Source organism: Drosophila sulfurigaster, chromosome 2R (genome assembly GCF_023558435.1).
Source record: "Drosophila sulfurigaster albostrigata strain 15112-1811.04 chromosome 2R, ASM2355843v2, whole genome shotgun sequence".
Classification (NCBI taxonomy): Eukaryota; Metazoa; Arthropoda; class Insecta; order Diptera; family Drosophilidae; genus Drosophila; species Drosophila sulfurigaster.
In genome coordinates, this window is record NC_084882.1 from 8,344,919 (window position 1) to 8,370,105 (window position 25,187).

General features: G+C 35.5%; 3 protein-coding genes across 9 annotated transcripts in view; 2 read left to right on the top strand and 1 right to left on the bottom strand.

Moving 5' to 3' along the window:
- The first annotated feature begins 564 nt into the window (after positions 1–564).
- On the top strand, positions 565–1,875 carry LOC133836982 (uncharacterized). The gene is made up of 5 exons (XM_062267622.1): positions 565–732; positions 792–849; positions 906–976; positions 1,031–1,189; positions 1,248–1,875. The coding sequence occupies exons 1-5, from the start codon at positions 670–672 to the stop codon at positions 1,428–1,430; spliced, it is 534 nt and encodes a 177-aa protein (XP_062123606.1). The 5' UTR covers positions 565–669; the 3' UTR covers positions 1,431–1,875.
- A 977-nt stretch (positions 1,876–2,852) lies between these two features.
- On the top strand, positions 2,853–20,415 carry LOC133836983 (uncharacterized). Its single transcript, XM_062267623.1, has 6 exons — positions 2,853–3,043; positions 3,107–3,155; positions 3,222–3,292; positions 19,759–19,914; positions 19,973–20,066; positions 20,133–20,415. Exons 1-5 carry the CDS (start codon positions 2,981–2,983, stop codon positions 20,051–20,053), a joined length of 420 nt encoding a protein of 139 aa, XP_062123607.1. The 5' UTR covers positions 2,853–2,980; the 3' UTR covers positions 20,054–20,066; positions 20,133–20,415.
- The window catches only part of LOC133836976 (uncharacterized), a 134,891-nt gene continuing 119,755 nt past the window's right edge, over positions 10,052–25,187 (bottom strand). For all 7 annotated transcript variants that reach the window (XM_062267614.1, XM_062267611.1, XM_062267613.1 and 4 more), the window contains 3 exons: positions 18,013–18,661; positions 12,856–13,562; positions 10,052–12,787 (listed from right to left, as the gene is read on the bottom strand). In XM_062267614.1, coding sequence (XP_062123598.1) covers positions 12,307–12,787; positions 12,856–13,562; positions 18,013–18,661 — 1,837 coding nt within the window. In that variant the 3' untranslated portion in view covers positions 10,052–12,306. The remainder of the gene's footprint in view (positions 12,788–12,855; positions 13,563–18,012; positions 18,662–25,187) is intronic.

Here is a 25,187-nt window from a genome sequence, read left to right on the forward strand (position 1 = left end):
TTTTAACAATTAGTTTTATTGGAAATATGGACTGCAGCTTTCTTACTTGTTTAATTTTGAATTTTGATTAAATTTTTTTTATAGTATATAATTAATTGTTCTTAGTGAATTGCAAATACTTTTCGTGATTATATTTTCTATTTCTATTTCCTGGAATTCACATGCGTCTTCGCTGTATATTAAGAATTAATGATTATATTTCTCTTTCTAACCTTGCTGTTTATAACTAAAAGTGTGATAGGATAGATCGATTATTTTTAATTACCTATTAGTCATTTTTACTAGCCTTTTTGCTTACCATTTAATAGTCTTTTTTGATTTTTTTTTTTTTAATCATCGTAATAATAATATTAATTGTGCACTATTTAATGAAAAATTACTTACTTCTTATAAGCATATCGCAACAAGAAATTATAATAGTCAACACTTGGTATCGTACTGGTTATCTTACGGAAAATATGTCAATCTCAAAATAATTTATTTTCAGTGTTACTGAACCAGAATAATAACTTTAGGTCTCCAGCCATAGCATGCCATAATACGAATATTTCATATTTCAAAGGCTAGGCTGAAAGTCCCCTGACTTTTACAAAATTTTAGTACACCATTGCAACATTTTATCAAATTTTTTGTATTTATTTATTTTTTTTTTTGGTGATAATTTATAGAATGGCTCTTCGAGGTATTTGTTTAAGGCTCCCACAACATAGACTTTTTAAGTCGGTCTCTAAGGTTATAAAGCACTGCATTCTACAAGAATATTACAAAAATAACATTTTATTTTGCCACAGGTACAATCTTTTAAAAAACATAGCGCCTTTCGATATGTTTCTGGAAGCTCGGCAGCTGGTAAGCTTTGTTGTCACTTGTACGAGCAAACAATCATCTTATCATTTGTTTTACAGAGCCAATGGTACCATTCTTGGATACCCCAAGTTGTGTATTTTCAGTTGAGGCTTTGAACCATCATTGGGGTGTAAGTTTGTTAATATATCCTAATGCCGGAGTAACGTAATCTCTTTTTAAATAGGCTTGGCCAGTTGTTCTAATTTCGATGTTTGGGGCAGCTTGCGAGTTGCTTGCTATAATTCGTTTGGCAGTAATGCGGGATGATGTATGGTATACTAAGGGCCCAGCTCCTTGTGAAATTATCGAGACCCGGAAGGGCTATACAGCACCTTCACGCAAGGTGAGTATCTAGAAGGGTTGTAATTCACATATGTATCTGACCTTTAAATCTACTATAGATGTTAGTCGTGAATCAAAAATATGATACTCCTAAAGGAGTTTTGGATGCTACATGTGGCGATGTCGATGGGGGGTCACCCAGTAAGTATTTCACTTCGTGTGTCTTATTGAATTTGACGCTTCTCTTCTCTACGAATGCGGCTTATTCTTATTCTTGTCGATCTTTGAAAAATTCGCATTAATGCGCGTGCAATTTTCTTCTAGGCGAAGAGAAACCAAAAAAAAGTGAAGTTAGTACTAAGGCAGTAGCAGCTCACGCGATAGCCAGTCTTGGTGTTATGTACATGGCTTTTATTATGTAGCGATATGTACCCGGGAGAAGTGTCAAGTTCAAAATGCAAACTATATACTAACTAAAGTTACAATTAAAATTTATAAAAATATTTACAGCTGATGAGGGTGCCAAAAAGAAAAAGAAATAAATTAACTATCCTAAGATGATTTTTTATAGAATAATAATTTCTAATTCAGCATTCTATTCTTCGGCCTGACTGATTGACTTGAACTCAGTCCAAACGGTAAATTAAATCCCAGAAGGATGCAATTTGTAAACAACGATCTTTATCATATTTTATAGTGCAATAATCTTTATTCTTGTCATTAAATTTACTATTATCGTGGCTCGCAGTTTTCCAGTTTTGTGCGATCGTAGTTATTGTTTCTTGCCTTTCTTTTAAATATTTAAATGTAAACGCAAATATGTGTGTTTCATCTTGGGCTTCTCTGAACAATAATTGTTACCAAAAATAAACGCAATCAAATGCAAACAAATTTTATTTTTTTTGACACTTTGTTTTATTTTTTCAAAACTTATTCAAAAATATTGCAATTGTGAAATAAAAATACATTTCAAAACCAATCAAATCAATTTATTTGCAATGCGGGCGAAGTTGGCTATTTGATTTATAATATTGGTTATAATTATATATTTTTTTATTATATTGTTTATTAGATAAATAAAATCCTTTGTTTCCATCACCGATGTTGTCTTCACCATTCTCGTCAAAGTTTTCCTGGATGTCTGCTGAAGAGTTTAAAGTATTTTAAGTTCCTGCGAGTAAAACATATTCAATTATAATTATTAATCCGATTATTACACAATAGTCGATAATACCATGCTTAAGTAATGTAACTAAGAAAGCTAGTCCAGTGTGCTCGACTGTGAGTTACCCCATACCCATTTTCGATAAAATCAAAATAATCCAAATTAATGTATATATTTCGTATATCGATATGCAATTGCAATTAAAATATACTAAACCAACTAAGGAACAACTTCAGCTTCAGTTATTGGCAATAGAAAATTAATTCTTAAGTATCTTCCAAGATTTGATCGAACCCAAATTTTCAGACTGTAAGTATTGAATAGTCGCAGAGATCATAGACACAGATGGACAATAAGGCAATCAGAGGGACAGACGGCTGTTGACGGTGATCAATAATAGATAATCCTTAAGGGGTTGTTTCATTTTGCCTGCTATATATGTTACATTTCCTCTAGGTACAAAATTACCATATGAACTCAATAGATTTTGCATTGCTTAATGCTGTTCTGAAACATTTAAATTCAAGAAAACATTTGTTAACATTCAGCAACCTTTGGGTACATCCACGTCAGAATTTGTTTCAACAAAATTGTATCGAATTAGATTGTATTGTAATCCAGAAAGTAGTATATGTTCAAAGATTGAATTTAATTAAATTATTAAGTTTAGTTTGTTAGTCTATCAAAATGCCGTTGCGTGTATTGCCAACGAACAGTTCACGACGATCGCTGCTCAAATTAATGTCCCAGGTGCATTGCAATTCTTTTAAAGAATCTTTATTTATTTTTAAATGATATTTTTACGTCTTGTAGGTTCCCAGAAATAAATGGTTATCGGTTCGACATACTAGCACTGCACGAAGTAAGTCCTTTTGAAAGTCTCACAACTTTTGTTTATCTGCTAATAAGTAATTAACATGACTCACAGAACCGTCGGTACCCTGGATGGAGAGGCCGAGTTGCGTATTTTCAGCGAAGGCTTTGAAACACCATTGGGGGGTAAGTGTTCAGTTCTGACACACCCAATTTACTTGGTCATTGCACACTTACCAAAATTGAACCCATTCGCGAGATTTATAGGAAATACGTGAAATTTTCATATAAAATCAGATTTGTTGTATATATAATACACATTTAGATGCTAATATTAAAAAGGATTCGGTAGAATAGATAATACTCAATGTGTGGTGTTGAATGTGCTTGCTAAAGTTTCGATTAAGAAATTAATCATATACAGTTTTTTTCTATACACAACTAACTACGCCTAATTTATAATCTGAGAGAAAATTATATTTGTTTCATGGGTGTTAAGGAAAACGTGATGTAAATGGGAATATAAAAGAAAATACTGTATAAAACTACGCAAACATTAATATATTTTATGTGAAACATTTATTGAGTTATACGTTTTATGTTATATATATTATACATATGTATATATAATATATATACATACATATGAACATACAAATATCGTTACGCAGCGACAATTAATAATACTTAGGTGAGTTTTTGAATCTTGAGTTCGTATGACGTTTTTTAAAATTATCAAAACTTATACGCAACATACATTACCAACCAATTCGTGTGTACTATTTATGTAAGGGTGTGGTTTATGAGTTTGTGTATACTAATTACTTACTAAGTGCTAATCAACTAGAGCTAAGTATACTTTATATATGCATATTGTAATAATTAAATATATGTATGTTTGTTGTTGTATAAGAAGAAGCTAAACAACTCCATATAGCATCTAAATAAGTTATAATCTTAGCTTTCGCTTAACAAACACTTTCATTGTGTTGCCTTGTTGCATAATATACATAGAACATAAATGGTTATTGTATTTTATTTGTAGTACAAGTTGCAACATAAACTACTTCAATGTTTCTTCAACTTATTTCTTTTTTTTTTGTTTTTATTATTATTTATTTTGTGTGTTTCTTAATAATTCATTCGAATAAACACACAAAATGTAGTATATATTCTTGAATATGTAAGTTATGTGTGTAATTAAGTAGATGTACCTTGTACGATGCATAAATTGGTTCGTCATTGTCATTATCATCAACTCTGCTCTTATGAACTAATGTTAGCTTTTGTTCAGGCATTCGCATATGTATCGTACGAAATACATACATATAGTACAACAGTATCAAATTTATATACTATATATATTGCTTTTACGTCCTTATCATCTCTACATCTGTAGATGTTCATATGACATTAGGATTTTTTTGTTTTCATTTAGAACATTTTCAAACAGAACAAGTATTGTCCACATAAATAGCTGATTCGACTTTTCTATTTGACTGCTACTATAAATATATGTATATATATTCATACATATATATATAGTTATAGTTAGCGAGTTTTGTTCTTATAGCATAAATTGCTTCGCGTTTGCAGATGTTTCAAATTCAAATATGAAAATTTGAACCATTCTGTTGGCAACATGCACTTTTCATTTAAAAATTTAAATATATAAACTTCAATGTATGGTATGTATGTAAATAGATGTTATCTTATATACAAATCAAAGCCAAATCGAATTTTTACAAATTATAAATAAATATTACGGTCTTATACTTATTAAGAAGTAAAAGTTAAATTAAAATTATTGAATACTGAAATAATTATTCTCTTCTAAAAAGCATATTTAAAGCATTTTTAACTAAAGACAAGTCAAATTACCATACGATTCGGGTACAATTACAATGTTCTACCAAAAAAAAAGTATTACAAGTTAAATGTGTGTTGAAATTGGATGTGAAAATTATTTGAAGAGTAGAAGTACATACGATACGATTACGATAGAAACGAACGTACATTACAGAGTACAAAGTACATTTTACAAAGTCTAATATGACGGTGGTTTCTAATTCAACTATCAACTAATATATATATATGTTTATATATAGCTTATTTTAAGAATATACTCTTTGGATTATACATTTATATTGTATTCATAAGTATACATTAATTTTCTGTGCATTGTACAGCAAAAAATGCGTGCGAACTACTTACGACAAAGTAATTTACTAATTTACTTGAATATTAAGTTAAGTTGATTGAATTATTGAATTTTTGTTCTTCCAGTATTGAGCCTTTCAAATCAAATGCAAATGTTGTTTTATTTTTCAAAAGGTTTTTTCTTTGCTTTCACATTTTAAATTTTCATTTATTTCGTTCGTTTTAAAAATGTTGAGAAATTTATTTCAGCATTTTAAAGTGTTTTTTCTTGAGACATAGCTAAATGTAAGAGTAAATACAGTTTACATTTCATATATAGTATAAAGTGATATATAGTTCTAAACATCGCTACAAGTATAGAGCGAAAGCAATTACAGGTTTTTCTGATGCACTTCTCAGATGTTGATTTTACTTTGCAATAAATTATCGCCTGTTAATTGCCATTTATAGTAAATAAATATAATATTTAAACATTACCATTTCATATGTTGGCTGCAAGATGTTTCAATAAATACGTTCAATACATATGTTATTAGTCCAAACTAAATTCAATTCAATTTAACTGGTTTATAGGGGCTTGCTTATGGCCTAAAAGATATACGTGACAACTTATTACTAAAACTTCGATTTTTACCTTTACTTTTTATGTTTGTTTTACTTGCTCAATATAATGCACTTGCTTATCGTTTATATAGTGGTAGTATAAAGTTTACTTGCGAAACAAATATACAACAGTTAGTAATTTCTTCTGATGTTTTACCCATTATTTTCCCATTCATTTTTTGGTTAGTGATCAGAGGGTACAAAAACTAGTTTTCAAATTACATTTAATTTATTGACAGAACTAATGGGGGAAATATGGGATTTAAGGATTGATTTTGTACCATACCAAACAAGGTCAACAAATCTTAATCCAACACTTGTTTTTCAAAATTCCACGTTGCGAAAGTTGTACTGTTATATTCGAGTTTTTCAAATAGCTGTTATTTTTACTCGTACATTGTAAGCTGAGCTTACATTTAGGGTTTGTATTATTATATTGTGCTTCGATTATTATCTCAGTTGAAAGATTGAAGCAAAGCCAAAAACGAGAAAATACAAAACAGATTAATTCAAAACTGTACCCATATCATTAATAAATTTGTGAATTAGTTGAATTTTTAAGGTCTTTACGGTTTTGTCATGTCAATTAGTGTTGCTGGAAGACGAGTCTAAGTTTATTATTAAATTGTGTTTTTTGGTTTTACTTTCCCAAGGTAGATGCATTGTAGCACTTACCTCCAAGGAGAATTTTGTGGCTTTACTCAACTCTTTATAGTAGGGCTCAGTATAGAGACTACGTTTAGTAATGTATGGTTACCCCGTTTAAAAGAAATCTTCCTATAATACATAAAAATTGAACTTGGTGTTTAATTCGATCGTTTCGTTTCGTTAAACTTTCTTTTTTTGTTAAGTACAATTATCATTTTTGTGTATTTTGTTGTATTCATCCAAAATATAGCTCATTAGAATTGATATGTGACGAGCTTTTAAAAGTTGTGTTCCTTTTTGTATATATGTATAAGAAAACGTGTCTTTCTTTATTTTTATTTCTTCTTTTCATGTCATACACACTCCATTTAAATATTTATTGTTTGCATTTATGTTTTGTAGTCATATTGATTTTTCTCAACACTTAAATTAGTTACACTTCTAGTTTTTAAGTACTCTCATTTTAACTTTATGCTTTATTTGTTTAGTTTTACTTTTCCTTTTTAAATTAGCATTTGAAATAAGCACGAATAGCAGTTTAATTCGAGCATTTCAATATATAAGTATTTATACTTAGCAATTAATAAATAAATAGCATTTATAATAAGTACAAGTTTATATGTAAACCGTAAATGTCGGTTTTATTACTGAGCTGCATTGCTTCAAATTATTCAACACGTTATGACTTAAATTTAAGGCTTAAAACTAATGTCATTATGATCAAACAAATACTTTTGTAGCATTTTAAATTTATTTTGCTTTTTGTTTTATATTTGTATCTTTATTATTCGGTTTTTATATTTTCACTTGAAAATAATTGCTTTTATTCTTTATTGTGTACGTTTTAGTATTGTTTGTATTAGATTTGGTTTTGGTAGTTAAGGTTTTTTTTATGGGTTTATACTTATTTTATACAAGTGTAGATAGATAAGAGTATTGAACTGTGTCTCTGCACATAAATTGACTAGCTTGTTAGAGTATTTGTCATGTTGAGTAGAGTAGAAAAGTTAACAAAAAATAAATAAATAAAAATAACAATGCGAAACAATAGACAAGAAGCCAAGAAATGCCCATAACTGAGAGTTGTTTCTAATATATCAATTAGTTTTACACGAGTTATAACCTGATTAGATTTGTGATCGAATTTCGCTAGAATTTGGTCCTCATTATTTATTCAAATCAACTACTATATATGTGTATTTGTATGTTATTCAATCAAATAATTTCTAAAGCATATCAAAATCATCGCTCCATCTGCACTCAATATTTTTAGGCAGACCTCTTTGAGATTCGGGTCATGAGTAGGTAAAGAAGGGGAATCATTCAAAACCGCTTTTCAAAAAACAAGACACTTTTCAATTACCGAATGTTATATATCGTGTAAAATTGTAACTCCTGACACATTCAAAGTGATATGCGTTTTGTAGGTTCACAACAACAGTTTAATGACGCACTTAGGCTCATGAAATGTTTTCCATATTGTTTTTTCCATTATCCATTATCAATTTTCCGTTCAATTTTGAAATGTTCTTAGTATGTATATTTGCCACCTTTTGAGACGCTGTCCTTTATATATAATAGATATATACATATAATATAATATAATATATTTAAGGGTATGTTTTCTCTCTAATTGAATATATCACGGTCTTGCTAAATATCGCTGTATGCATGTAAATATCTATAAAGTTGTCACTCGACTTTAGTCCTAATGTATATATTTCTTTTTGTATACGAGTATATGAGAGAACATCAACATTATCCAACTAGATAATATAGTGCAATAGCTAAAACCGATTGCCAATTCAATAATTGGCCATCGTTAAGAGTTCTGGTTATAATTTCTTCAGTTTTTCTTTAGGTAATTTGGTTTACGAATACTGACACTTGAATGCTGAAACACAGTTGATCTTATTGTCATATGATGTATGTATGTATGTATGTTGCATGTTTGTATCTATGTATAGTATAAAGTATAATGCCTATATGAGTATTTAATGCCTTCTACATGGGGATTTCGTAATCTTTTGTTGTTTATGTGAGAAGATGATATGGATTGCAATTGGGTTCCTTTATATATGTTTTTACTTGCATTCTCTTAAAGATTGTATATAAGTATGTATACTTGTTATGTATATATAGAAGTATACGCAATTGACTACTGAACATGTTCCATCATGCTTTTTATATAAGTATTTAATATTTTTTGTATGTATGCAATGTAATCTTCTACATATATATAGCTAAATATGTATGTAGTTTACTAGATAAGTTATCCTATAAGTAAATAAAACAAACTCCAATTTGACACAACTGAATCTGTGTATGTGTATGAGTGTTTGTATGTGTGTTTTTTGGGTGTTTTATGAATTTATATTACAGCAATTTGATTGATCAAACAAATGTTGGGTTTCTTGTTTTTTTTTTTATCGCTACCACAAAATAAGATATAATAATAATTATTCGTATTGAAAACTGAATAATTCAACTATGCTATGGTTGTTATAAAAATTATATGTATATGTATATATTTACCGATATATATAAAGAGCGTTATATAGTAGTAAGTTCTGTTACTAAGTAATAATATCAAAGTTATGAAGCTTCTACTTGGGATTATGGTTTTTTGGTATCAAAACATTTCATTAGACAAGTTTTCTTTGGTTTATGTATAGTTCTTCAGTTTTGATTGAGTTCGAATTGAGATCTCAGACTTTTGCAACTTTTACTGTTACCAAGTACAAAACTAATTTGGCGTCTATTTATCACTTTGAATTAACGCAGAATACAGAGTGTAGAATGCAAAAAGTTGAAAATGAGTAGAATACATATAAATTGATGTGAAGACATTTAGAAAAGTAAATTACAATAAAGTGAATGAAAACCGTTCAAAAGCATTTTAAACTTATCTACAGTGCATGGGCTAACTTTTCGATCATCTTTAATATGCATTGCAAAACTTTATCTTTTTGAAAATAAAAAAAAAATTTTGGAAGCATTTTTTGACTTCTTAGACTAAAGAACAATCCACGAAAAATTTAATAAAAAAATATTCCATATTTATTAATATAGTTTACAATTTAAATAAAATTATAATGTAATATTAAAGTTATGTAAAATTTAACAATCATCTTCGTATAAAAAAAATAAGTACGTATAGTTAGTTCAATTACAAAGTGTATGGAAAAGCACACAAATTGTTTTGGTAAATTATTTATCTTATATGTGTATTTTGCTTGAGATCTAACTAACGTATTCTGGGATTTTTTTTGGGATAAAAGGGAATATAAAATAATATTGATAAGTACATATTTTATTTTTGAATGGCACCAATAGCTTTGTGGAATGTTAAGTATTCGTAATAAATAAATAAATAAATTAGTTCATTGAATACGTTGTGTATGAGTGTATGTATGTGTAAATATAAATATTTAGAATTACGAGTCTAAATTTCAGCCCAGCAAAATGTTATAAATGTCCGCATGATGTCTAATTATCTTTGGTATGGGAAAATATGAGACGACCCAATAGGGATTTATTTTGGGATGCAAAGATTATCTGTACAAAACTAATTGTATGTAACAAATATACTATATGTTTATATATAGGAATACCCAGGTGAAAACATACTTACCTTAACAAATGCAGCAACACATACAAAAAAGAAAAAAACACAAAGTTTCACCTTGCAAATTGGAAACATCTACGCATGGTGAGAAACAATAGAGAAGATCACAACATTTACAGAGGTGTGTGGTATACGAAATATCAACGAAAAATATATTAAGAAATGAATACACCATAAATGATAATCAACACTAGTATATACAGGCTGGTAAATATAATATAAGTTAAAAAAAGACACAAATTCAGGTTTTTTTTTTTTGGTTTTTTGCTTGATTCATTAGCAATATTTTGTTTTGTTTTTTGTAGTAAACCAGTTTATTAAACACAAAAATTACTTCAAATGTATTTGTCGCAATTATAATTATGTTGTTCATGTGTATACACATACAATTAAACTATATTTACATTCGCAAATTATTACTTTCAAATGATAACTAAGTAAATATTAAAATTAACTTTAAACATGCAAGCGAATCAAATGTTTTAAAGGGTATACAACGCCTCCAATGGCGATCTCTGGTTGAAGTTGTAGATTTTGTTTATCAATTTTTATTATTAAGATTAATATTATATAATGAGTTCTATGTATTTTTGTTGGTGTAGGTGTAGGTGTAGGTGTATGTGTGTAGTGTGATTTGTTTTTAATGCAAAACTCAAATGCAATTACTACAGCTAATCAATTACAAAATAGATCTAGAACTAAAGGGGAGAAGGAGTTGTTTGTGTATGTGTTTCTGTATGTGTATCAATAATGCAATAACTACAAAAAAATATATTTTACCTGGATACTATGCGGATGATAGAAAAAAATGAAATATTGAATAGTTAATGCATGAAAATACAAATATTTAATATTCAAAGAGATTAGTAAGATGTGCCTACTGCTTGCTTGGGAAGAGAAAGAGACATAGTTATTAAAATAATACAGAAAAGAGTTTAGAGCTGTCTTGTGGTCCACAAATCAATCAACACAGCTGAGCATTTTGCTGGTCTTAAACTTAACTAAAGACCACACACAACCAAATAATATCATAAGAGTACATATAATAATGACATATCTTATGAGTGTGCGGGTGTTGTTGTATGACGCAGTTTCAACAGCAGTTTTATTAAGTACAATGAAGATAGTGAGTGTTCCTTATTGTTTTAGTTATATGAATAAATGTTGGGTCTGTTGAGTCGTTGTCTCTGTCTCTGTCTAACTGCTAAGCTGGGTGAATTAAATTCGAGCTCAAAACTAATAAACTATGTGATGTGTGTGTATATCTAATGAATTCTTGTAAGTTTCTCGTTCTATGAAGTTTCTCATGTTGTGATTTTATTTTGTTTTTTATTTTTTTTTGTTTTATCATTTATGTTTATATTACATATCTTATAAAAAGAGGGTTGAGCATTACCAATTTGTTCTTGTCTTGCCCTCTCTTACTTTGCTTGTTGTTCAATGAGCTTTAATGGTTTTCTCTTTTTAATTTAAATTTTTATAAATATATTTCTTTTGTTTATATATGTATATGTAGTTTTTTATGTTATATAATAGGTTTATGTTTTAGATATTATGCACTAAAAATTATATAAACTGCTACAATTAAACGCAATCACAATCGGTGGTTTTTTAAAGTTTTTTTTCTGTTTTTTTTCAAAAATTTTTGCTTTTTGGTTTAATTTTTTGTTTTTTTTTTTGTAGTATTATTAATTGTTTTGTTTTGTGGTTAATGCTCTGCTTATTTGCAGCGGTGCCTCGCCAGCTGCAGTATGTTGTTGATGTTGCTGTTGTTGTTGTTGATGTTGCTTATATTGCTTATCATGTTTGTTATTATTATTGAACGCATATAATTCGCCTTTGCGTGGGGCCCTTAAATATAATACTTAATATGCTTTCATATGTAGTGTGTATTGGTGTGGCACTAAGAACTATGGTAAACCAATTTTCGTTGTGTGTGTGTTTGAGTGTGTGTGTGTGTTTGTTGTGTGGGATGATGTGAGATGTGAGGTTCTCTAAGTATGTGTCACAGTTGAAAGTGTATTTGTGTCTGTATGCATTATTGTTCTATGCAAATTACCAATTGAAATATAGATCAAGGGCTTCAGAGGAGAGAGAAGAAAGTGGGCGAGGGCGAGGACGAGGGAAGAGAGAGGGCAGCAAGTGGGGGGTTGAGCACGGTTTAGACATACATGCCCATGCCATACATGCTGCTCCAATCGACGCCCTGGAAACTTGACATGTCCACATTGGCCAGCGCATAATTGGGATAGGCAGCAGCCGGATTGCCAGCAGCAGCTGCTGCGGCAGCGGCCGCGTTCAGAGGATTGCCAGCCACAAGGGCAGCCTGTTGAGCGGCGGCCAGGGAATGGGCATTGGCGCCCGCGCTGTTGGCCGCATTCGCAGCGAGAGCGGCGGCCGCGGCAGCTGAGTGTGCCTGAGAGGCTGAGTTTGAGGCGGCGGCTGCGACGGCGGCGGCATTGTGATGCTGTTGTTGTTGCTGATGCGGATGCTGCAGACCGACGGCAGCTGCGGCGTGGGCATTGTGCGACTGCTGCTGCTGCTGCTGATGGGCGGCCACCGCAGCGCTCTGTGCCTGGTGGGCCTGCATCAATGCGGCATTGGCAGTGGCGGCGCTGGCGGGTATGGTGTAGGGTGTATATCTGAAATGTAAGGAGAAAATCGAATATTAATTGAGAACAGATAACGCAGAACAAGCTGAGAGACTCACCTGACGCTGTGCAGCGCTGTCTGTGGATATGTGGCAAGCAGTTTGCCAAAGTTGCTCTGATTGGCGGCCATTGTGGCTGCGGCTGCTGCGTTTTGTACTTGAAACGGATTCTGTGATATGAGCGCCGCTTGCTGTGCGGCCGCTGCGGCAGCCGGAGACTGCAGCAGCTGTGTGGGTGTCTGCAGCATGGCCAAGGGATTCATGGTGGTCACACCGGCACTGCGTGCTCCAATAAGCTGGCCAGGAGCTGTGGGCAGCTGGACGCCCAGAGTGCCCAGCATGATGCGCTTCTGCAGCAGTTGAGCAGCCGGGGTGACTGCCTCTTTGGGTTGTGCCTTCTTGCATTCCACCTTCTTGTTCTTGATGGTGTGAAAGTGAATCTCGCACACGCGATCCACAACGTCTTCATTCTCAAAGGTGACAAAGCCAAAGCCGCGATGGCGCTTCGTCTGCTGATCCATCAGCATCACTGTTTCCTCGACGGCACCAAATTGACTGAAGTAGGCCTTGACCTCCTCCGCGGATGTGTCCTGCGAAACGCCGCCCACAAAGATCTTTTTGGTCTTATTGGCTTGACGGGGTCGGTTCTTGGGCGTGGCATGCTTGGGATCGATCTTCTTGCCATCCAGTGTGTGTATCGGCACCTTGAGCACCTTGTCAACGGTGCAGGGCTCTTGGAATGTGATGAAGCCAAAGCCGCGACTGCGCTATAAGTGTTGTAATCGCGAGAGACAAAGAGAGTGGGCGATACGGTAGCAGAGATAGAGAGAAATAGAGAAAAAATGGGATGATGTTTAGCAACTTTAGACAAATGAGGTAGCGCTTCAATTGGTTAGAGGCGGCTTTTACGAATAAGTAGTATATAATATGTAAATAAGTATATAAGACTAAATTGCAAAGTGATCAGCTAGTTGCAAGTTAATAACTGTAAATTGCCTACGAAACGTTAGCAAAAGTCCAACAAAGTAAGAATTAATCCATCAAAATCATCAACAGCTCAACAGTTGATGTCACCACAAAAATATATTCAAATTAAATAAGGTTGAAAAATGTATATAACATACTATATACAAATCGTATATATGTATATTCAAATTGAAATCAAAAATGTAATTGTAACTTTAACATAGACTCAAGTTTAGTTTTCACTACGATTTGTATGCTGCCATTAGACAGACATACCGACTGATTGATTGATTGATTTGACCGATTGATGACATATGGTCACTTGATTCTCTTTTGGTATTTTGTCCAATGAATAAATCGACAACAAATTAACACAAATCTGAAGAATTAAACACACATCAAAATAATGCTTACTAATAACTAAAATTTGACTAAATACATTTTGCGATCAATCATTATAGAATATAGTATATAGTAATTGCGTATGTATGTATGTATATGTAACTATTCAAGATTCAATTCCATCATCAATTCCACTCTAAGATATATACATACATATACATATTTATTTTGTGTCGATAACATGTCTTCCACCCATCGATTTAGAAATAATATTCAACGTAAATCGAAAGATAAGTATGAGCCATTATAAGTGATTGTAAGATCTTATAAGTATTTAAGAGATACATATAGAGAGTAAGTAGATAGTAGTCAGGTAGTAAGACAGAGAAAGAGTTAAAACGGAGCAACGCAATTACTAGGCCAATACAACATACTTATGCGATGATTTGAGATTTATACTCCTAGGTATATAAGTACGATTAACGAATAGCTTTGAGCTTATTCTATACAATTGCGGGTTATTATAATAATTATTATATATTATCAACATATAGTATACATATTCATTACACGAAATAAGATAAATGTTGTTGATTGACTTTACATGTTACAATTTGTAGGATACAATATATCACTTAAGATTATTGCGATTATAGTTTATAGTCTTGCAGAAAAAAAATCTTCGAAATAATCTAGTCTATATGTAATCTCTGGGATTATACTTGGTCTGATAATAACAAAATACTAGGACTAGTATGTTAAGTGGTTTCTTTCAGATTACAATTCCTTAAGTATTCTAGATTTTGTTGAGCACTTTTTTTTTGAAGATGATATAGTAAGGACGGAAGCCTATTACTTAATATGAATAACAAACATATAATGCTCTACGTTAAAGATTATAGTTATTATAGAACCATTTTTGTTTTGTTTATTTTTTTGAGCTGCAATTCATAATCTTACAGGGATTTTATGAATTATTTTCTATCTTAACAATAGGGAACTCAATTAAATTCCATTTATATATTTCTATAATTTTCAATCAGTTTCAATTCCCGCTACACTTTACAAATAAAACTATATAATTTTATATCTTTATAATTTAGCTTCAATCGAACCCACAACACAAATAAAAATAATGAAAAAAAAGACTAAATAAAAATCAACTAATAAATATCTTATATGTTTTGGGGACATGTACTACTTAGGAAATTGATAGTTAAAAGATACAAGAAAATGTGTATGCCAAAGAAATTATAAAGCAGAAAGCAAACTTGTAAAATATAATTGCAATATTATAAACTTAAAAGTATTAAGTAAATTAACAGCTAACGAATACGTGGTATAAATATTGGCTAGGACTAAATAAATTCTTTAGAGAATATATAACGTGTGTGTATATTTATTGTAAACCTATGTATGATAAGTACAAACAAATATTATGCCCAAGCGAAACGGGCAAATGTATCCACATCTTACTGCTAAATGGGAGTATCTTATTTTTGGTTTATAATAATTTTAATTTTTTTTTTTTGTGTGGTTCTTGTTTTGTACAATTCGGGGGTAATTAAAGAAGTTGCTGCAACTAAATGACAGCTTCTAAGATTCGCTCTATACATATGTATGTCGATTATAGTATATAGTTATTTGCATATAGAGGTATATACATAAAGAATACGATTTGTAAATTACTCGTAGTTAGTTTAAGGAGGCACACACGTCGGCTTGCTTATCGAGAATACATACATACTAATATAAGTTAAGTAAGTTGAGTTGTAAGTATGCATTTAGGAATTTTGCTGCTTTTGGGTGAAACGCTAAATAACGAAGTACACAATACGAGTACGAGTACGAGTACGATCAAGATCAATTAGAATACGAGATTATAGTACGATAATTATTATTGTAATAATTGGTAAATATATTGTATGTATTATGTATTAAGTTTGCTCAGAGTTATAAAGTACGAGAGATACGAGAGTACGATGCGCCAGCTGAGAGTACGAGTATACGCTAAACGTTTTTTTATACAGTTATAAACAATATTGTTGGCGTTTTTTATTTTTGTTTTGTAATTTGTTTTAAACATGTACCTAAGAACATTGTTCAAGTTTTCATCTTGATCCTTTTTTGGGGTCCGCCTCGCATTACCTGCGCAACAGCTGCGACTGCACAGTCGTCAGAATCACGCGTCAAAGTTCCAGCTCCAAAACCGCGGCGGGTTCGCTCCACGTTCCACTCGCCACTTTTAAAGTTTTTATGTTTTTCATACGGATATATGATCATATTTTTAGTATTTCATACAGTTTTCAACTACATACGTATGTGCTAGCTAAACTTTTGGATCCTATGCTTAAAAACTAGTTGTACTTGATGATGGTTAACCTATAGACAGGATACTCTCACACACTCTTACACTCACAAATACTCGCACACTCACAGAGAAAATGTGTATGTGAGTTGTGCCAGTTGGTAAACCAGTTTTTCTTTTTTTTTGTTGTTTCCTTTGTTTTTGAGGCACAAAAGGTGCATTGTCGTGCGTAGTTTTTATGTGTATAGTATGTATGTGGCATATCTTATAACATACTACAGAGACAGTATTTGCTTGCGTTTAGCTGTTGTCTGTCGTCTGCTGCTGGAAGGACAACCCCCGTTAGATTCGGCGCTTGCGAATAAACTCTCGAATGTTCAGTCCCTACTACTATGGAACACTACTGTAGTTGTAGTTGTAGTTGCCGTAATTGCGCAATTGCTCGCATGAGGACAAAACAACCCTAAGCTACCCTGAGCCAAGTTGGCATTGTGTCTTGTGCCACCAGGCTGCTCAGCAACCGAACGAAGGGGAAACAGCTGCGCGCACAGGACTCGCAACGGCAGCTGCTATTTTTAATGGCATAACAGTGCGCGCGCGCTGCTTGCTGTCCGCTGCAAAATGTGCAAGTAAATAAGAACAACTGCAATGTATTCGTAATACTGTGTGTTCTTATAAAATTGCGTGTTTGTGACTGATTGGATGTCTACGCTTTGCTTATCGATCGGACAAATTGGTTAATAAGCGTGCTCAAAAGGCAATTTCCGCTGCAAGTGTTCCTAATATGCAACGACGGCACTGTGAAAACTGCTAAAGCACTGCTTACATTGAGTATTGTGACAGTGGCTATAAAACTGTATTCTTTGCATTTGCACTGTAATCTAAAAAACTCTTTTAATACAACGGACTTGGATTTTAATTCGGTTTTCGGAAATTGGGTTCTGGTTAAAATGTAACACTATATGCGCAAACTGATTTATTACTATGTTGTACCCTGCTGTTTCTTTGTTTTTAAACTCCTGTTGTTGTAATTTCGTGGTCTCGTATGTCGCTTGTTTGGCACGTAGCAAATACTGTAATTCTAAACCAGGTAGGAACCAATAAATAATGCGAAAGATGCAAAATAAAGGGAAGATGAGCTCGCTAAACAAAAAAAGGGCAAAGACTCGGTGGCGTGGCTCACATACTATATTATACTGTCTTAGTATATTATCATCGTTGTTGCTGTTGTTGCTTCTGCAGTTAAAGGGCAGCTGCATCTGCGCAGAGTGACAAATGCGAAAAGAAAGGAGTGAGGAATGGGGAGAGCGAAAAGAGAGTGAAAAACGACAAGATAAGCCCAGCGAACGTAGCTGTAAACCGAAAATCAGCGCAGAGCAACAGAGAAACGCAAACAAAACAACAAAACTGAAAAATTGAAAGAATCCGAGAGTAAAATTTGCAGCGAGAGAAGTTGAAATGTGTTTGTTTTTGCCAATATACTCTCTCTCGTGTATATGGGCATTGAAATAGTAGTAGAAACACAAATGGAAATAGATATAGAAATAGAAATGTGGAAGCATTGCAAATACATACAAAGGCATCGACTACTTTTGGCTTACCTGTGTCACTGGATCCTTCATGATGAGCACATCGGTGACGGTGCCGAACATGTTAAAGTACTCCTTAAGCTTCTCCGACGATGTCTGCCAGCTGAGGCCGCCCACAAACAGTTTGCCTGGAGCTGGATCTGAGAGACTGCCGCCACTGTTGCTGGGCGTCGAGCGGCCAGACGAGCTGCTCTTGATGCTCAAGTTGGCACCGCTGCCATTCTGACCTGCTGCTGCGGCTGCTGCTCCGTTTACATTCTCCACCTTAAGCAGTGCCAGGGCTGCCTGCTGTGCAGCCTGCTGTTGTTGCTGCTGCTGTTGCTGCTGGTTGCCATTGGTGATGGCTGCATTCTGTACGCTTGCCTGATCCTGTCCAGATGTGGGCTGCTGCTGTTGTTGCTGAGTCTGTCCTGATGCGCTCTGCTGTGTCTGCTGTGACTGCTGCACCTGAACCTGGGCCTGCACCTGAGCCTGAGCTTGAGCCTGGGCGGCAGCTGCGCTCTTTAGCACCGCTGCGGTGGTCAATGTGCCATTGATGGCCGCCACATTGCTGTTGGCTATGGAAGCGACCAATGCGTTATGCAGATCCCGATTGTGATGTGGATCAATGAGGCCGGCGGCGGCGGCGGCAGCTGCAGCGGCTGCGTTATCAATCGGATTGCTGTGGGCAAAGAAAAAAATTGTCAGCGGTGAGCAAATCATCGCGTGATCCCGGCACTGGCTGCGACTGTGGTGGAGCCGGATGCTGATGGTGATGCAGCATTGTGGCGCCCTCCTTGAGCGCGTGCATTTCCTGTTTTAGTTGAATCTTGAAGGCCGTAATGGTTACGCGGAGCAATTTAATTAATTGTTTTATTTATTTCAACAATTTATTCGCGTTTTTTTTTCTTTTCTTTTTCTTTTGCGTTGCGTTTGACGTTTTCCGTTTTCAACCAAACAAACGGATAAGGAACGTTGCTTCTTTGCTTGTGCACTTCTTTATTATGTTATTTTATTGGATGTTAGCTTTGTTTTTGTTGCCAATGGCAATGGCCGGGGAGACTTAGTTATTTAGTTATTTGATTTCAACAAGCACATAAATTAATGCAAATGTCAGCGCGGCACGAAGAGCATACGAGTATTAGACACGACTATTGCCCTTCCGAATTTGCTATATTCCACAAATTTATATTGTATGGTAATTGTATGCTACAATGTTAGTTAATCGAGACAATTTGTAAGCTGGATTTTCTCTGTTATGTACGATTATTAAATTGTTTCCTGTACGTCTGCGCGGCGCGACTGTTGAATTCGGAATGCGTCGCAGGATGTGCGAAGTATACAGCAAACTGTCCAAAAACCCAAAGCCAAAACGAAACAACAATTTTGAACGAAAGAGCGTGCGCAGAGGCATTCGAAAACACAACACACACACACACACATACATGACAAGAGGCGCAGAGAACAAGCGTCACTTCGGCAGAATGAGCAAAGACAGCTGTCGCATACACGCACACATTCATAAGCATTGTACATGCATTCACACACACATGTTACTCGACGTGTCTGTGTGTCTGCCTGGGGTTGCCCTGCACGATAGATGCTAGAGGGTTGTCAGGTAGGTAGCAGGACTTTGGGGCACTAAACAGTGTTGCATAGCTGGTGCCGTACGCAGGTGGTAGTGGTAGTTAAGTATGTGTTTAGAGAATTTCTCAAGTGGCTGCTAAAACTACTTGAACTCATTTACTCAGAAATTTAATCATCTCCTACATTCTTCAGGCCGTGCCTATTATAATCGTAACAATTATCGGCCTCACATTGGAGATTCTTGCGCTCACTCGTCTGGCTCTAACCAGAGATGATGTGTATTATACAAAAACTGCACCATGCGAAATTGTTGAGACGCGCACAGGTTACAAGGCACCGATCCGCAAGGCAAGCTAACTATTGAAACTAATTATAATTCAAACTAATTTTAATGTTCACTTTATAGTTTATTGTGTTTAATCAAAAGTACGAAAATCCGCCAGAACTAATCAAAGCGATACAAGGTGCTGAAAAAGCCGAAGAATGATTCGACCAGTAAGGTAACTATTTTCAATTTGTTTAATATCGCTTCTATAATTTAATAAGACATGTTATTTTTCACACAGGCTAAAATTGTCAAGGTGAAGAGAATATGTAATGCCATAGCAAAACAAATTATCCTTAGAACATAATAGCAGAGAGTATTTTGTGTGGTGCACTTTTTGTAGAATACAATTCATAGTTGCCAATATTTAACAAACAACCCATATTAACTAACATATTATGTATACATATATAAAATATGTCTGTGTATACGTGCGGTCGGGTAAAAAACTCGCACACACAGATTGAAATAAGCCCAACTAGCGATAAATAAATTCATAGTAAATCTGTTAAACAGGATATTCACTTGATCGAATTTATCTTTACTCACTATTGAAATCGATACACATTTAAAAAAAAACAGGAAGTTTGATTTTATATTGCTTCGCCAACTGCTTTGTAGGTTTGAGAGCTACTGTGACAAGCAATAACACAAGCAGTGCGAATCTTTACAGTAAGTAGTTCAAAGCAAGCAGTCATAAAAGCAGTTAGAATATTTTCTTTTCGTTGCCTAGTCTCGGGCGCGCATGGAAATTCGAGTGGAACTGAAATAACAATGATTTTTAGCTGAACATGAAAATGGCTGCCATTTTACAGGAACATAGGTGGAAATGTTAAATAATTGTCGATACATAATTCATATTACTCAAGAGAAAAGAAAAATCCCTTTCCCTTTTAAGTTTAATGCAAAATAGCTTAACCACGTTACATGTATGTTGCTCTCAGGGGAATTCTTAAACTTTCTGTGTTTTCCAATGCATCTGCGCAGTAAGTGAAAAAAAAATCCCTCAAAAATTATGATTTGGCAGCGCAATTTTCCTTTTTGTGGACTCTCTAAACGAAAGCATTAAATTGAGACAGATTTTGCGGGTGTAAATGTGCGATTGTGTGTGTGTGTGTTTATGTTGGTGTGTGTGCGTGTTAATCAAAAACAAATCGAGGCAGAGGCGCTGACGTTAGCGTTGGCGTCAGCATCGGCGCCGGCAGCACGAATGCGTTGTGCGTTATTGATTTTCGACGACAGCGTCGTAGGCTCACACACACACACACACACACACGCACGCACGCACGTACACACATGCAAGCAAAAATATGCTTTGGCGGGCGCAAGGGCAAGAAAATAATGCCAAAGGACATTAAATTTATTAAAATAAATTGCAAAATAATTCAATAAAGCGAATGACAAGCAGCAGTTGCAAGTCAGCGTGCAGTGTGTGTGTGTATGTCTGTACAGTTTGTGTGTGTATAGGTGTGAGACACTGTTCGTATACCTTTTCCGCCTGTCGGTTATTGAACTTGCCAATTTTTGGGCAATGGGCGTGTCGTGTGCAGCATTTGACAGGCGTACACAAAGCATTTCTATGGCCGCCGCTGCTACTGACCCAGAAAATGTGTGCATTAAAATATTTATGGGACGCAGTGTCAATCCGAAGGCAAATGCTTTTAGCCGGATGCCGTATGGACAATAGACAATGGAAAATGGACAGTAGACAATGTGGTCAATGGATATTCGGTGGTCAGGTGACCTATTCGCACACATGTCTAGAAATAGATCTTTCCAGGCGATGACATCAACAGCGACGGGGACGCCTAAAATTCTAATTCGATTAAGCGCACTTACAAGTTACCACCACCTCCACCACCGCCATCACCGCCATCCCATCCATCCCCCCAAGTACGCTATGACCATAACATTTTAATGGCCAAGCATTTTAATTGCGTCAAATAAACAACGCGTCAATTGCTAGTTGTGAAACATTTTAACGATTCTATAAAAAAGTTTTGCCCTCACAAATCATAAAGTTCGATAAGCTTAAAGGGACGCATCGAATGCGTAACTCAATTTAAAATTGCATTGGAAATCCGTTCAGGACACGCAACACAGAAGAGACAAAAAAAATCAAAAAAAAAGGGAACTCAGTAAAGCGGAAAAAAACATATTTCCATCTTTTTCCGGCAACGTGATGGCGCGGCAAGAACAACAACCCGAGCAACAAACAGCACAACAGCAACAATAACTCTGCGATTGACAAGTTGTTGCCACAGGGCTCACGTGGCGTATGCGTTATGTTATTTCTTACTCAAGTCTATTGGTCTTAATGTGTCTGCAAACACACCAAATATTGAACAATAAGGGAGCTGCAAAATAAGTAACAATACTTGCATGTATGTAAATGCAAATATTTTTAGAGGAGATTTCCGACTACTGCATTCTTAATAAAAGTTAATTGCTTTACAAATCGCCTGGTATATTATCAGTCTAATGACGGCTTGATCTGGGTATTTTGCGCTTGACGACAACTCGAGTTGATATGAGGATTAACCACAGCCGAATTGCACGCCCATACACGCATATAGTACATACTATATGTGAGTATCTGTTGCAATCAGGCAAAGCCGACAAATTGCAACTGCATTTTAAATGACAACTCAACTTGAAAAGCCGATGCCCAGCAACAGCAGCAGCTGAAATGTCTGAAATACCTGCAGGGGCTGGCAAATTGCATGGATTTACACAGCTCTGACTCTCATTTGGTTTCCCACTGCCGCGCTGCTCTGCCTCCCAATCATTATTGCAATCTGAATCGCAGCCGAGTTGCCACACAATGCGCATTAACAGGCAAAAATGCGGCGCTAAAAGTTATGTAGATAGGATACACATCGGGACGTGGGTGGAAGATGGAAGGCGGTGGCGCTCTCTCACATTTTCATTGAGTAAAATGCCATCAAATGAATAGGAAAAGAGGCGGCGGGCAGACAGAGGCAGCGTGTGAAGACTGGGGATGCAGTCGGAGAAGCTACCCTTACTCTGCTTAGACAGCATATGGAACAACTTTATTGTTTTTACATTTGATTTTAATGGTGGTTCTTGCAGAGCGACAAACAAAGGGAGGTAGAGAGAAGAGGAAGGCAGGGCACAGTATTCTGAGCACTTGCAATGCTCGCAAAGTGCACGTCGAACAACAACGCATAAATTCAACAGAGCAACAACAAGAACAACGACGACGACGAAAACGCCAAAGTCGCTTGGAAATGTCTATATATCATGAAGCAGGAGTAGGGAAGGAGAAGGAGTTCGGGGTGGCGCTTGGCGAAAGCGGGATGATAATGGAGGTGGAGGTGGAGAGGTAAGGCTGACTGAATCTGCCCTGTGGGGTGGGTGGTGTATACGCCTGGAAGTGACGAACGTGCTGCTGCTGACTGGAAAACCACCCCCAATGTGGAGAGAGCATGCACAAGAGATACACAGCGAAAAATCAGCTATCCACATTCACAAGCGGGACCCTCTAGCACGGCTCTGTTTTGTAAGTAATACGAAGAGCTGAGCAGAGTAGAGCAGAGCAGAACAGAGCAGCATAGGCAGAGCCGGGTATGGCATGGCAACTACCCTTGTGTCTCGACATCGTCATCGTCATCGTCAACAACAACATTGGGGGAGAGTTTTGCAATTGGAATGCGCGCGCAACCCTTGAAATTTCGATGCGTGGTGACGAGCAGCAACAACGACAGCGCCAGCGGTCGCTTCCTTGGCTGCCTTTCAGTCAACTTTGGGTTTTCGTACGTGCAATTTCTCCCGGCTCGATGGCGGAACGTTTTCAGAGTCGACCAACAAAAAAAAAATGTAGTTAAGAAAATCTCTGATTCTGAATGCCATTAAAATATTTTTTGCAATAGCGGTGCCAAGTGAAACTAATGCGATATTTAAATCTAAATGGTGTTCCATTCATTCTCGCCCACAATGCGCAGGATACGCAATGTGAAGATATTGCATCTCATGGATATATCGACATCGACGTCGACTTCGACATCGTAGCGCTTGCCAGTGATATTGTCCTGTCACAGCAGTATTGTAAATTAAGCAATTTGTACTGCTGGGCCGGGGCATTAACATTGTTGAGCGTCGCTAGCAACCATAAAAACACTTTCGACGCAAAAACTTCGAAAACTCTATATGCGGCAAAACTGTGGCTAACACACTCATCCATACATGCACACATACAAACAGGGACATACTTTAAATATGCATATGTATATGCGACCGGAAAAATCAATTTTCCATTTTTAATTCAAAGCTAAAAGCGACGGCAAACTCTGCAAAGCACACGCACACGCACACTCGCTCGCTTTTCTCTTCCCGTGTGTGTGTGTGTGTGTGTGTATATGCGTGTGTCTGTGTGTGTGTATATTTGTTAACTGGCCAAAGGGATAAGCAGGATGCTGCAAATCAGCAGCTAGGCCTGACACACACATACAGTTCAACAAGAGAGCGAACGAGCGCCTGTTAGAGCGGGACAAACAATTTATGTAAGGCCGAAAGAGAGACAGACAGAGAGAGAGAGAGAGAGAGAGAGAGAGAGAGACAGCGGGAGAGTGGGAGAGAAAGCAAGCCGAGTATAGACAAAAGCCAGCGAAACGTTTTGGCAACTGAAACAAGGGACTCGAATTTTGTTAAATTCGAGTAAAATTCATGCGAATCCAAAAGCGATTTCAAAGTAATCTCAAATAGTCAGCAATATATTGGAAAATCTCATAGCAAGATTATATAAAATCTGTGCTTAATACGACTTCTCAAACAATACACGATACGACCACACCCACAAGATGCCGCAAAGGGGATGAGGGTTTGCCAGAAGGGGGGTGGCGTGTGTTTCAATTGCCAAAATGTTGCCAGGCCAAATGCCGGGTCTGGATATGGATTTGGGTCTTGGTCTGGGTCTTGGCTCAGTGTCCGGCATCAAGTCCTGGGATGCTGCGACTGCAATGCCCGAAAAACCAACACACACACACACACACACACTCACACACACAGAAAACACCGAAAAAGAATGTGAGAAGCAACCCCTAAAATATGCGACGCAGCGCATTAAGGGCGTGAGGGCCCAAAAAGTACATCAAAAGCAACAACAACAACAATAATAAGAGTGGAAGAAGGACATAGTCCAAGAATGACAAAAGATATTTGCAACAACAGAGATGAATTGAGATCTAGCAGGCCAGCTGAAAAATGAGATTTACTCACAATGCAGAGTGCAGCTTAACAAAAAAAACACTGTTAAGGGTTGCTCTGGCTGCGATTG

Excerpts from the sequence above, each read along its gene's own strand:
- LOC133836982 (XM_062267622.1), top strand. The coding sequence starts at position 670 with ATGGCTCTTCGAGGTATTTGTTTAAGGCTCCCACAACATAGACTTTTT. Across the intron at positions 733-791 it reads TTTTTAAGTCGGTCTCTAAG|GTACAATCTTTTAAAAAACA; the intron begins GTTATAAAGCAC and ends ATTTTGCCACAG. Across the intron at positions 977-1,030 it reads CTTTGAACCATCATTGGGGT|GCTTGGCCAGTTGTTCTAAT; the intron begins GTAAGTTTGTTA and ends CTTTTTAAATAG.
- LOC133836983 (XM_062267623.1), top strand. The coding sequence starts at position 2,981 with ATGCCGTTGCGTGTATTGCCAACGAACAGTTCACGACGATCGCTGCTC. Across the intron at positions 3,044-3,106 it reads TGCTCAAATTAATGTCCCAG|GTTCCCAGAAATAAATGGTT; the intron begins GTGCATTGCAAT and ends TACGTCTTGTAG. Across the intron at positions 19,915-19,972 it reads ACAAGGCACCGATCCGCAAG|TTTATTGTGTTTAATCAAAA; the intron begins GCAAGCTAACTA and ends TTCACTTTATAG.